This window comes from Lissotriton helveticus, chromosome 5_1 (assembly GCF_964261635.1).
Source record: "Lissotriton helveticus chromosome 5_1, aLisHel1.1, whole genome shotgun sequence".
NCBI lineage: Eukaryota > Metazoa > Chordata > Amphibia > Caudata > Salamandridae > Lissotriton > Lissotriton helveticus.
Genome location: NC_136065.1, coordinates 1,395,135,714 through 1,395,148,626, shown reverse-complemented (window position 1 = coordinate 1,395,148,626; position 12,913 = coordinate 1,395,135,714). Strand labels below are relative to the sequence as shown.

Below are 12,913 nucleotides of genomic sequence, written 5' to 3'. Positions count from 1 at the left end.
TTGTTGGCTGTGTTGCGCAAAGAAAGGTCGGGCCGTGCACAAGTGGACCATTCAAGATGGGTTATCTTATGTATTAGAGCCTGTTATTCTCTGACTACAAAGGAGCCTCCAGTGTGGCTCCGCGCTCATTCAACTAGGGTGACGGCAGCCACTACAGCATCGGGACGTGGTGTCCCCTTGCCAGACATCTGTCAAGCAGATACGTGCGCCTCGCTGCACACTTTTACTAAGCACTACTGCCTCAACAGCCAAGTCTGGAGAGACGGCTTCTTTGGCCATTTTCTGTTCTCCGGGACTTTCTGTTGTGATTTTGGTTCGCAGACCCACCACCGGGGTTGGTATTGCTGGGTTATCTATTCTAAGGTAAGGAATCTATCACTATGTGTATCTTACAGATGAACAAGTTACTTACCTTCGGTAACACTATATCTGTAAGAAATATTAGTAGTGATAGATTCCTTACTGCCCCATCCATCCTCCCCTTTTCTGCGAACTGATTTCTAGGGTTAAGGTCATCCCTTACAAGGCCCTAGTTTCAAGGCACCAGTGGTCATTATCTTGCATGGCTATGCGTTCATGGTGGGGAAAGTCGTGCACAGTAATGACATCAGCACGCGAGGGTGATGTCTAAGTAGCTGCCGCAACGTCATCTCGACGACCATGATGTCAATGACGGACGTGGAGTGCACAACGCCACCTTCCGAAGCGCAGGGGTACTGCTGACGAAAACTTTCTGGATTCAGTCTGATGCCTGGGGGTAGGTCTAAGGTAAGGAATCTATCACTACTAATGTTTCTTACATATATATCGTTACCAAAGGTAAGTAACTTGTTCATTATACAATAGGAATCATTACAATGAAGCAACAATAGTGAGCTGAATAGGTCACGTTTGTTTCATGTAGCATTTAATTTCAAATAGTATAAGGCAGATCCTGTGTATATGCAGCAACAGTAATCCTTTATGTGTATAGTTGACAGTTTATAATTCATTAGTTCATTGGTGTTTCTCACAGGCTTAAGTAACATTTATGCTTGGGACAGTACCCTTTGTCTGCATTGGAACCATTTCCTTTCTCTTTTTTGACAATTAGAAATGAGTTGGAATCTCTAAAGAAGAAAATGGAGCTAGAAGGTGAAGAAGTTCAAAACAAACTGGATGAAAGTGTAGATAAAGTACGTACCTTTCACTATATATTGTTTTACTTGAGACGAATGCAACAAATTGCAAAACGTGAAAGAATGTTCTATCATGCTTTATTTCTCTTTTGAAAATACAATATGTTCACTTTATTACTTAGCAGGTCCTCTCCATCTCAATAAATTACTCTCTGACCTTGAGCAAAGAATGTGAATTTGTTTTTAATTGCCTATTGCTTGAATTACACACTGGTAATCTTCATTATTCCAGTTCTTTATTTCTTCACAGTACTTACAAATATTAGAATGTTTAGGATCGCCCCTCCCACAGGTCACTACATTTCGAAGCTGTTCATCCGATGGTGACTTCCAGATGCATATTCCTCACCTTAGAAATTTGCCCAGGCTTCAGACTGGATCTGAAAATGTGTGTGAGCAATATGCCTGTGGGCCAGTAGGTGGCATCGTTCTGCACCGTGTGGTGTTGTCGCCATCATCCGCGCCGGAAGTGAGATACACGGTGCCTATATAAATGCCACCCCAGCATGCTGACATCAGTTCTTTCCTATCCGTGGCAGTCAGCGCAGATCCGGAGAAGAGGTACCCCCAGTCTTTTTTAACTGCCCCTTTTTTAGGCCTCGTCTAGCGTTGCAGCGCATGCGCTGCTCGCTTTGCGAGGCATGCAGTATACACTATAGTGGGGAAACTTCGTGGAAGCTCCGCCCACTCTCCGCCCATGTTTTTTAAAGGCTTATGTCCTAAATACAGCGTTCTGATAGGTTTTAGGCTATCTGGTCCCGCCTCATGACGACCATGTCGTCATTTGTATCCTGCCACGGCTACTGACCCCTTTACTCAAGCACTATTTTGTTCCTCTACCTCCCCCTCTCCCGTCCGTCCTTCGCGGCCCCTCCCACCCGCACTCCCATTCTGCCCTTTACACCACGGAAGTCCACTCTATCACTGCTGTCAGGCTCCCTTTCCCCGTCTGTCTTCGGCCCCTCCCACCTGCACTCCCATTCTGCCTTTTCGTCCATGCAGTCGGGCTCTCCGTACTGAGGCTTCCTTTCCCCGGCTGTCCTTCTCAGCCCCTCCCACCCGCACTCCCATCCACACAGTCAGGCTCTCCGTACTGAGGGGGGGCCTTATATTTACATGTTCTTAAAATAAATAATTTTCTCAACCATCGGGTTAGTTATCTTTCTTTCGCAACACTTCCTTTCCCCGTCTGTCCTTCTCGGCCTCTCCCACCCACACTCCCGTCCAAGCAGTCAGGCCGCCGGAGGTACTGAGGCTCTCTTTCCCCGTCTGTCCTTCTCGGCCCCTCCCACCCGCACTCCCACTCTGAGGCTCCCTTTCAAAATAATATTTAACAAAGGCTGACAATTGAGAATAATAGTATGAGGTCCACACTGAAGTGCATTCCTTTTGGTACTTTTGCAGCCTTTGGTGAGTGTTGGAAGACAAACGGCAGAAGGTCATTGCTCTTCAAGTTTTTTCAGTTGGCTTGAATTGATTGATAAATTTGCGGTCCTTGGAGCCGTGACATTTTATTCCAGGAAACGGGAAAAGAGGGAGTTCCGGCGACGGACTGTGCAGTTCTTGACTTCTTGCGACGTACTGTGCAGTTCTTGGGTAACAGCTGCAGCGGGCCAGGCCCTTCTTTCATCCAGGCGGCGCAGTGTACATAGCAGGGCCAAAGAAGAGCGCTATGAAGCACCCGGCAGTGGCGCCGGCTGCTGCACCCGAAGACCGCTACGCCTGCGACATCTTCCTCCTACTCTGCACTGTACAGCTCAATGCATGCATGCAGAAGTATTTCAAGCATGCTCACTGCCACAAGAGTATTTTTATTCTCCCCATTTTTTCAAAATTACGGCACGGTTTCCTGGGTACCGCGCCCTCTATTCCGCCCGCCGTGTCTGCTCCTCCTTTCACCCCTTTGACTCATCGCTGCCTGTTGGCTGCTGCTGAGAGTCTCACTCCGGATCACCAACCGACCCCTGCCCTCACCACGTCTTCAACAAGGCCGACGCTGTCATCGCACCCCACCTGCGAGACATCATCAACACATCCTTCGACACCGCCACCTTCCCTGAGAGCTGGAAGCACGCCGAACTCAGCGCTCTACTCAAGAAACCAACAGCGGACCCCACCGACCTCAAGAATTACCGCCCCATCTCGCTCCTCCCGTTTCCAGCCAAAGTCATTGAGAAGAACGTCAACAAGCAGATGGCCGCCTTCCTCGAGACGAACGGATCCCTCGACCCCTCACAGTCCGGCTTCCGAGCCAATCACAGCACCGAGACCGCCCTCATCGCCGCCACCGATGACATCCGAGCCCTGATGGATAATGGAGAAACAGCGGCCCTCATCCTCCTTGACCTCTCCGCGGCCTTCGACACGGTTTGCCACCGCACCCTAGTGCAGCGCCTCGACAACGCCGGAGTCCAGGGGAAGGCACTGGAATGGATCATCTCCTTCCTCGACGGAAGAACACAGAGAGTCCGCCTACCACCGTACAAGTCAGAGGCCACCGAAGTCATCTGCGGCGTCCCCCAAGGATCCTCTCTGAGCCCCACCCTCTTCAACGTCTACATGAGCCCCCTCGCGGCCATCGTACGCAAACACAACCTCAGCATAATCTCCTACGCCGACGACACCCAGCTGATCCTCTCCCTGACCAACAACCCCGCCGCCGCCAGAGCCAACCTGCACGAAGGGATGAAAGAGGTAGCCGAGTGGATGACGACCAGCCGCCTGAAACTGAACTCGGACAAGACGGAGGTCCTCATCCTGGGCCCCTCGCCCTCCGCCTGGGACGACTCCTGGTGGCCCCCCGCCCTGGGCACCGCACCCAAACCGACGGACCACGCACGCAACCTGGGCTTCATCCTGGACTCCTCCCTCTCCATGACCAGGCAAGTCAACAACGTCTCCTCGGCATGCTTCAACATCCTGCGCATGCTACGGAAGATCTTCTGGTGGATCCCCACCGAGACCAGGAAGACCGTCACCCAGGCCCTCGTCACCAGCCGGCTGGACTACGGCAACGCCCTCTACGCCGGGACCACCGCCAAGCTCCAGAAGAGACTCCAGCGGATCCAGAACGCCTCAGCCAGACTCATCCTCGACCTCCCACGAACCAGCCACATCTCCGGACATCTGAGAGACCTTCACTGGCTCCCCGTCAACAAAAGAATCACGTTCCGCCTCCTCACCCACGCACACAAAGCCCTACACGACCAAGGCCCGAGCTACCTCAACAGCCGAGTCAACTTCTACGCTCCCAAACGCCACCTCCGATCAGCCAACCACGCCCTCGCCGCCGTCCCCCGCATCCGAAGAGCGACATCAGGAGGAAGGTCCTTCTCCTACCTGGCCGCCAAGACCTGGAACTCCCTCCCGACCGACCTGCGCCTGACCCAAGACCACCTCTCCTTCAGGAAGAAGCTGAAGACCTGGCTGTTCGAGCAGTAGCGGCACCCCCCCCCCCCCCAGCGCCTTGAGACCCTTCGGGTAGGTAGCGCGCTATATAAGTGTCACTGATTGATTGATTGATTGATTGATTGACCAGCTGCTTGCAGTAGAGGCCCCTCCGGGCCGGCACGGGGCGGGAAGAGAGCCTCGGTTTCTTCAGGCTGTTGCTGTGGTTTGTGCTGCAGATCATGATGGCGCATGAACTGTCCTTCCATTTGCTATTACCCCACAGTACCAGGTGCCTTTGCGGCTTTGTTTATTTTATGCGTTTTTATATAGAGCGGACTTCACCCGATGGTGTCAGAGCGCTTCACAATAGGAACAGTAGTGAAACATGAGGAAACATTACAAGTCAGCATGTTACAAAAGCAAACGGTACATTACATAAGGCAATAGTGACAATTGTGCATGACTCAAGAGCAAACAAAATACAAGAGGTAGCAAACGATACGTTACAAGAGGAAATAAGTGAAGTGTGTATGTTACAAAAGCGTACAAAGTACAAATAGAGGTATAATACTGCACTAAATGGCAGATACTGAAAACACAAGAACAAACGTTACGTAACATGAGGCAATGATGGCAATTGTGCATGTATCAAAAGCAAACAAAATACAAGAGGTAGCAAACGATACATTTCAAGAGGGAAAATGAAGTGTGCATTGTTAGAATTGGGGGTCTCTGTTTGGCGCAAGTATGCACTTGTGACAAGCAGGGACCCTCTCTTTTCCAAGTCAGGGCAAAGGATGACCCCTTAGAATTACCCTTGCTCACCCTCTGGGTGCGTGGCGTGAGCAGCCAAGGCTATTCTTCAGGCGTTATTCAGTTAAGCATTTTTAATCACACACACAGTAAAATGTACCAATCCCCCCACAAATGGACACCAGGCTGGAAGTATATATCAAAATACGATTCTTTATGTAAAAATATATATATCTCAGATCAGGCTTATTCACAAGACCAATAACGTTTTTCTTTATGCCACCAGATGATAAAAACGGCAAATGTTCTTTGTTGTACTTAAAATGGTTGTTTACTTGTTCCAATAGTTCCTTTAGTTCAGGGGAAGGGCTTCACGTTACAATGGTCTCTCCTACCCTTTTCAGGGCTTCACAGTCAGCCTAAGACCTCCGGTGCACTTCGCAGCGCTTTCCTCGCGTTCGCCGAGGAAACTGATCCGGCGTCTACCGTGGCTCACGCGGCGGGCGTGAGGCTGCTGAGGCCGCGTCCGACTCTTCCCAGCGGCTCGGGGACAGAGCAGGCGGCGGGCCGGGCTTGCGGTGCGGCGGACTTGAAGAAGGGGAAAACAAACGTTGCGGGCCCCTAGCCCGGTGTGAAGTCCTTCCAGCGGTTGTCAGGTTTCTTAAGGACGAGCCGTGCCAGGTTATGTTATGTTATGTTATGTTAATTTATTTCTTCTATAGCGCTCGGCTACTCCGAGGAGCATCCCGGCGCTTTGGCGAAGAAAAACAGCAAGCAAGACAGCAACATAACAACTAAAAAGCAGACAGAAGAGCTCTCAGCACTGAATTTGACATGCCCAAGACCCAGTTTTTTAAATACCTACAGCTCCGTCATGCTCTTGCGCCGAGTCTGGAGGGGCTGGACCAGCTTCCGGAGTTTAGCCCCGTGGAAGCTAAGCTTTTCATGGGAGATCTGGGGGATAAAAAAGTCTCCAAAATTTACCAGATGCTGGTCACTCACTGCTCCTCTTCCCTTATGTCGTTTAAGGCCTCCTGGGAGGTGGATGTCGGTCCGTTGGATGAGGATGACTGGAGGGAGGCACTAGAGTCCCCCCGTGGGGCGGCAATAGCAGTGAGATTACGGTTCATACAGTATAAGTACCTGCATCGGGCCAATTACACCAGAGAGAGACTGTGGAAGGCGGGCCTTATTGCTACCCCAGACTGCCTGCGTTGCGGGACTGAGAGAGGCACATTGGTGCATACTGTGTGGTCGTGTGTGGGCCTAGCCCGGTTCTGGAATGGGGTGTGGGACTGCCTATCGGAGGTGCTGGGGTGGGATCTTCCTCGTACGCTCAGATTGGGTCTTCTTCATATCCTAGATCAAGTAGGTGGTAACATCTATAAGCGCCATCTCCTTCTGCTGGGCCTTGTTGTGGCCAAGCGGGATCTGGCGAGGGCCTGGAAGAGTGACCGCGCTCCCCCACTTGGCGCCTGGAGGGCGGGCTTAGATTTCCTCATGGGGTTGGAATTGCCAGCGTTTGAGGCCCGGGGCTGCCCCCGGAAACATTATAAGATCTGGAAGCGGTGGGCAGACTACAGAGACCTGACCTTGGAACCTCCCATTGACATGGATGATGGACTGTCTACTGACAGAGACCTCGGGGCCTAGGTGGCTCCAAGATGCCTATTTTTGCTTTAATCTGTATACTGCAGCTGATTGTGATCACGTGCACCGGGTTAGGGCGGGATAAGGGGTGGGTAGTGGGGAATTTTAGGGTTGTTGGAGGGGACAAAGGGGCGGGAGGGGGCCAGTTAAACGTTTAAGCTATGCATGCACTCTATTGTATGTAGACCACTGACGTGTTCTCCTGATTTTGGAGGACTGTACTTATGATCTGCTTAAACTTCTAATAAACACGGTTGTGAAAAAAAAAAAAGCAGACAGAAGAAAAAATAACAAGTTTATTTAGTAAAAAGCCACGTTTTAAGCTCTCTTCTAAAAGCAAAGAGACTGGTAAGCCTGTCTGAGAGAGTGGTAGTTCATTCCACTCCTTCGGGACTAAGTAGCAGAAAGATCGACCTCCCATCCTTGCACGCCTGATAGCCGGGACTGCCATTTTGGATAGACAAGATGATCTCAGAGACCTGCCGGGTACATATCGGGAGAGGCGTTTCCTTATGTACTTGGGGCCAGAGCCTTGTAGAGCTTTAAAGGCAAAAGTCAAGTACTTGAAGAGAATTCTTTTAGCGATCGGTAGCCAGTGTAAGGTGTTCAGTAGGACAGTGGCACCTGCTCGTCTCGGGAGCCCGTAAATAGCACGGGCTGCCGAGTTCTGGACTACTTGCAAACGGGTCAGGAGATATTTTGGTAGACCCAGAAAAAGCGCGTTTGCATAGTCCAGTCGAGATCCGATCAAGGCCTGAACAACAATCTTCCTATGCTGGAAGGACACTAGAGGAAGAAACTTCCTCAGCATCCGTAAAATGCCAAAGCATTTACCTGAAAGGCACGAAATGTGTGGCCCAAAGGACAGTTCACTGTCCACAATCACTCCCAGGTTTTTAGCCTTGAGGGACACATTGTCAGGAGGAAACAAGTCTTGTGGCCACCAAGCTTTCCAATCTGGTTCACAGGTGCATCCAAAAAAGAGCAGCTCCGACTTATCGGAATTGCACTTTAATCCATTACACCTGAACCACTCAAAGACTGCACCAAGGCAATCCCTAATCTGTACGCCGTCGAATGACCCGCCCCTATCACAAGTGAATAGGAGCTGGGTGTCATCGGCGTAAGATACGATCTGGGCGCCAAAAGACTCCGCGACTACCGCCAGAGGGGCCATAAAGATGTTAAATAGCATGGGGCTAAGAATGGAGCCTTGCGGAACCCCTACCTCTAGTGGAGCCATATCAGCGGAGAAAGGGGGCGCCCAGATCGTTTGCTGGCGGTCGGCCAGAAAAGATTTAAGCCAATTCCACACCGTTCCCCGGATGCCACTCTCCCAGAGTCTTACAAGGAGGTGATCGTGAGGAACGGTGTCGAAAGCCGCCGACAAATCTAGCATTACCAACATGGCTCTTCCCCCAGAGTCGAGTGATTCCCTGATGGCATCCGTGACCTCGAGAAGAGCCGACTCCGTGCTAAAATTTGCACGGAACCCAGATTGCGTGTCATGCAACAGATCGGCGCGACTTGTCAGTTTCGTGAGCACCTTCGGATCTCGGGCAGTAGCAGGTGCCGGCTCACAGGCAGGCGCGGCCCTCGACGCCTAGTACCACGGTACTAGGGGTCTCCACAGAGGGGGGGGGGCGGCGCGGCCTGTAAATGCTCAGGGGTCGTGAAGCGGGGACGGCAGGGCACGGCTGTGCGGGCTGCGGTCTCGGCAGAGATCACGACCTCCCAGCGAATTCCGGCGGGAGGGGCGAGAGCGGTTCAGCGCGCTCCAGTGGCAGGCTTAGGCAGAGGAGCAGGCGGCCTGACCCGGGGACAGAGAGCGGCTCTGGACAGAGCGAGGCTCTCACGGGTTGAAGGGCAGGCAAGCTCCCGAGTGCCACAGCCCTAGGAGGGGGCGATGAGGGGCGCAGTCTTCTCCGGCGGGAGGCACACACGGCTTGGTGCTCAAGACGAGCGAAGGCACATAGAACCCAATGGTCCTGCGATTCAGTTCAGGGGGCAAGCTCCACTCAAGCCCTTGGAGAATGTTTAAAGCACAAGGTAGCAAGGTCTTTTCTCATCAAGTCTTTTCCTCTCCTTTCTCAGCAAGGCAAGCAGGCCAGTCCTTCCAGCGTCTTCTTCTCCTTCTAGTCGGGAAGAGGTCCTTCGTGGTAAAACAGGATTCTGATTTACAAGGAGCAGGGCTCCTACTTTTATACAGAGTTTCTTTTGTTCTCACAGGCCAGGGGGGCCTTTGCATAACTGCTCTCAGCCTCTGAGCACTTGTTGGGTGTACTTCTGGCTTCTGCTTTCAGTGTGAGGGCAGGCACATCAGACGCTCCACAGGAGGGTGGAACCAGCATTGTGGGGACAGGGGCAGCCAGGAGTACCTTGTTGACAGTGCTTCGCCCTTCCTGGGCCAGGTGCAGGCTGAGTCATCAGTCGCTCCCCAGGGGGGCAGAGCCAGCATTGTGGTGGCAGAGCACAGCCTGATGAAGAGTCCAGGGAAACTCCTACCTCCCACTAAGGTGTAATCCTTCCATTCACCACCTGTCATCCCCCAGCCCTGTCACTCACACAACCCAGACAGTCAGATACACATCCAAGCAGAGGCGGGCTGAAATGGTTAGGCAAGCAAATGCTAACTTTCTAAAAGTAGCATTTGCAAACACAGGATATTAAAATAAACTTTACTAAAAGAAGTATTTCATTATTCTGAGTTCAGGCCTACTAAACATGATTTTCTACCATGTTCCCTGAGCCTGCTGGGATTATAGGGTGTAATAATTCCAGCAGCCCAACTGGCCTAAAGGGAACAGGTAGCCTTACAATAGTGAAAAACGAATTTGGCTGTAATTCACTATTAGGACATGCCACACTCATCAGAGCATGTCCTACCTTACACTTACAATGCACCCTGCCCTTGGGCCTACCATAGGGGTGACTAATATGAAGTTAAGGGAAGGTTTAGAGGCTGGCAAGTGTGTGCACTTGCCCAGCCAGCATGACAGTACCAGACTGCACGCAGGTTCTGCAATGGCAGACCCTAGACACATTTTAAAAGGCTGCTTCTGTGGGTGGCGCAACCAGCGCTGCAGGCCCACTAGCAGTATTGGTATTTACAAGCCCTGGCACTCCTGGTGCACTTTACTGGGGACTGACAGTAAATCCAATGAACCAATCATGGACATCAATCACATATACACTTTACAGTAGGGAGCACTTGCACTGCGACACGGGTTGGCCGTGGCGCAGTGCCCTGAGCAGCGGACACCAGCAAAAACATCTGAGGCATATCAGCAAAAAGTGGAAGGGAAACTCACGCCAAGGTGCCAGGTCTAACACGTGTCCCCTCCAGCTGAAATGTGGGGGGAACTACCCTTCCCCAGGGAGTTCCTCATCACTAAGGTGGAAAAACCTGGACAGACCGTCAGCGTTGGCGTGATCTGTGCCAGGGCGATGTTCCACCGTGAAGTCCATACCCTGTAGGGAGATGGACCACCTCAACAGTTTTGGGTTCTCACCCCTCATCTGCATCAACCATCTGAGGGGCCTGTGGTCTGTCTGAACCCGGAAGTGAGACCCAAACAAGTAGGGTCTTAGCTTCTTCAGTGCCCAGACCACAGCAAATGCTTCTCGCTCTATTGCACTCCACCTACTTTCCCGTGGAAGTAACCTCCTACTGATGAAGGCTACAGGTTGGTCCCAGCCCTCCTCAGTCATCTGTGAGAGAACAGCCCCTACACCATGCTCTGAAGCGTCTGTCTGCACCAGAAATTCCTTGGAGAAATCAGGGGCCAGGAGCACGGGCGCCGTGCACATGGCAGTCTTCAGGGTGTCAAAAGCCTTCTGACAGGTGTCAGTCCAAATCACATTCCTGGGCTGCTTCTTGGAAGTCAGCTCTGTCAAGGGGGTCACAATAGTGCCACAGCCCTTGACAAACCTCCTGTAGTACCCAGTGAGCCCCAGGAAGGCCCTCACTGCAGTCTGGGTCTTGGGGGGTTCCCAAGCCAGGATGGTCTCAATTTTGGGTTGCAAGGGTGCCACCTTGCCACTCCCCACTTGGTGTCCCAAGTACACCACTGAACCCTGCCCAATCTGGCACTTGCTTGCCTTGATTGTGAGGCCTGCCTTGCGCAGGGCCGTCAACACTTCCCAGAGGTGTCGCAGGTGTTCTGGCCAGGTACCACTGAACACTGCGATGTCATCCAGGTAGGCGGCACTGAACTCATCCAGCCCAGCCAACACCTGGTTGACCAACCTCTGAAAGGTGGCAGGGGCATTCTTCATTCCAAATGGCATGACCCGGAACTGGAAATGCCCATCTGGTGTAGAGAATGCGGACCTCTCCTTTGCCCCATCGGTCAAGGCGATCTGCCAGTACCCAGACGTTAAATCAAACGTGCTGAGGAACCGGGCAGCCCCTAGCCGATCAATGAGCTCATCAGCTCTGGGGATAGGGTGCGCGTCAGTCTTGGTGACTGAATTGAGTCCTCTGTAGTCCACACAGAACCGGAGTTCAGGTGTGGCTCCCGGCGCAGCAGCCTTTGGGACCAAGACCACGGGCTGGACCAAGGACTACTGGAGGACTCAACCACCCTAAGAGCAAGCATCTTGGAGACCTCCTCCTTGATGCAGGCCCTGACCCTGTCAGTTACTCGGTAGGCCTTATGCTTCACCGGTAAGCTGTCTCCTGTGTCCACATCATGGACGCACCAATCTGTGACACCAGGAACCAGGGAGAACAGATCCGGAAACTGTCCCAGCAATTGGCGGCAGTCTTCCTGTTGCTCAGGTGTCAGGGTGGGTGAGAGGTTAACTCCATCCACTGACCCATCTTTCTCAGAGGCTACCAAGAGGTCAGGAAGAGGCTCAGACTCCTCCTCCGTTCCATCATCAGTTGCCAACAACATGCCCACTTCGGACCTCTGCAAGTGGGGCTTAAGGTGGTTAACATGTAGGACCCTCAAATGGTTCCTGGGAGACTGCATGTCCACCAAGTAGGTTACCGGACTCTTGCGCTCCACAACCTCAAATGGACCTGTCCACTTATCCTGAAGTGCACAAGGCTCCACTGGGGCCAAGACCCACACCTGTTGCACAGGCTGAAGCTCTACCAGAGTGGCATTCTGGTCGTACCACCGCTCCATCTCTTCCTGGCTGGCTTCGAGATTTGCCTCAGCAAGTTGTCTGAAGCGCCCGGTCTGGTTTCTGAAGGCCAGCATGTAACTGTATACATTCTGGGGAGGTTTCCTGGGAGATTGCTCCCAGCCTTCCTTTACCAAACTCAGAGGTCCTCTCACTGGGTGACCATACAGCAGTTCAAAGGGGCTGAACCCTAGGGACTTCTGTGGCACCTCACGGTATGCAAAGAGAAGGCATGGCAAGAGGACGTCCCACTTACGCCTCATTGGACCTTCCAGGCCTATGATCATGCCTTTCAGGGTTCGGTTGAATCTCTCAACCAACCCATTTCCTTGGGGATGGTAAGGGGTGGTGAACTTGTAGGTTACACCACACTCTTGCCAAAGGGACTTCATATATTTGGATATGAAGTTGGTCCCCCTGTCACTCACCACCTCTAGAGGGAATCCCACTCGTGAGAAAATTCCCATCAGTGCACGTCCCACCACGGGGCCCGTCACTGTCCTCAGAGGGATGGCTTCAGGGTACCGGGTGGCATGGTCCACCAAGACCAGGATGAACCTGTTGCCCATGGCTGTCTTGGGGTCCAGAGGCCCAATAATGTCAATACCCACTCGTTGGAATGGAGTACTGACCACTGGGAAAGGTTGCAGGGGAACCTTGGGCTTCCCTCCGCTCTTACCACTTGCCTGGCAAGTCTGACAGGTCCTACAATGAGCATCTGAGCTCTTGTGCATTTGGGGCCAGTAGAAGTGGGTGACAAGCCTGTCATAGGTCTTGTCCATCCCCAAATGTCCTGCTAACGGCAC

At 52.3% G+C, this 12,913-nt stretch overlaps 1 protein-coding gene across 12 annotated transcripts in view; it reads left to right on the top strand.

The window, feature by feature from the left end:
• The window catches only part of SYCP1 (synaptonemal complex protein 1), a 6,803,167-nt gene that overhangs the window by 3,561,152 nt on the left and 3,229,102 nt on the right, over nt 1-12,913 (top strand). For all 12 annotated transcript variants that reach the window (XM_078644363.1, XM_078644366.1, XM_078644361.1 and 9 more), the window contains one exon: nt 1,094-1,175. In XM_078644363.1, coding sequence (XP_078500489.1) covers nt 1,094-1,175 — 82 coding nt within the window. The remainder of the gene's footprint in view (nt 1-1,093; nt 1,176-12,913) is intronic.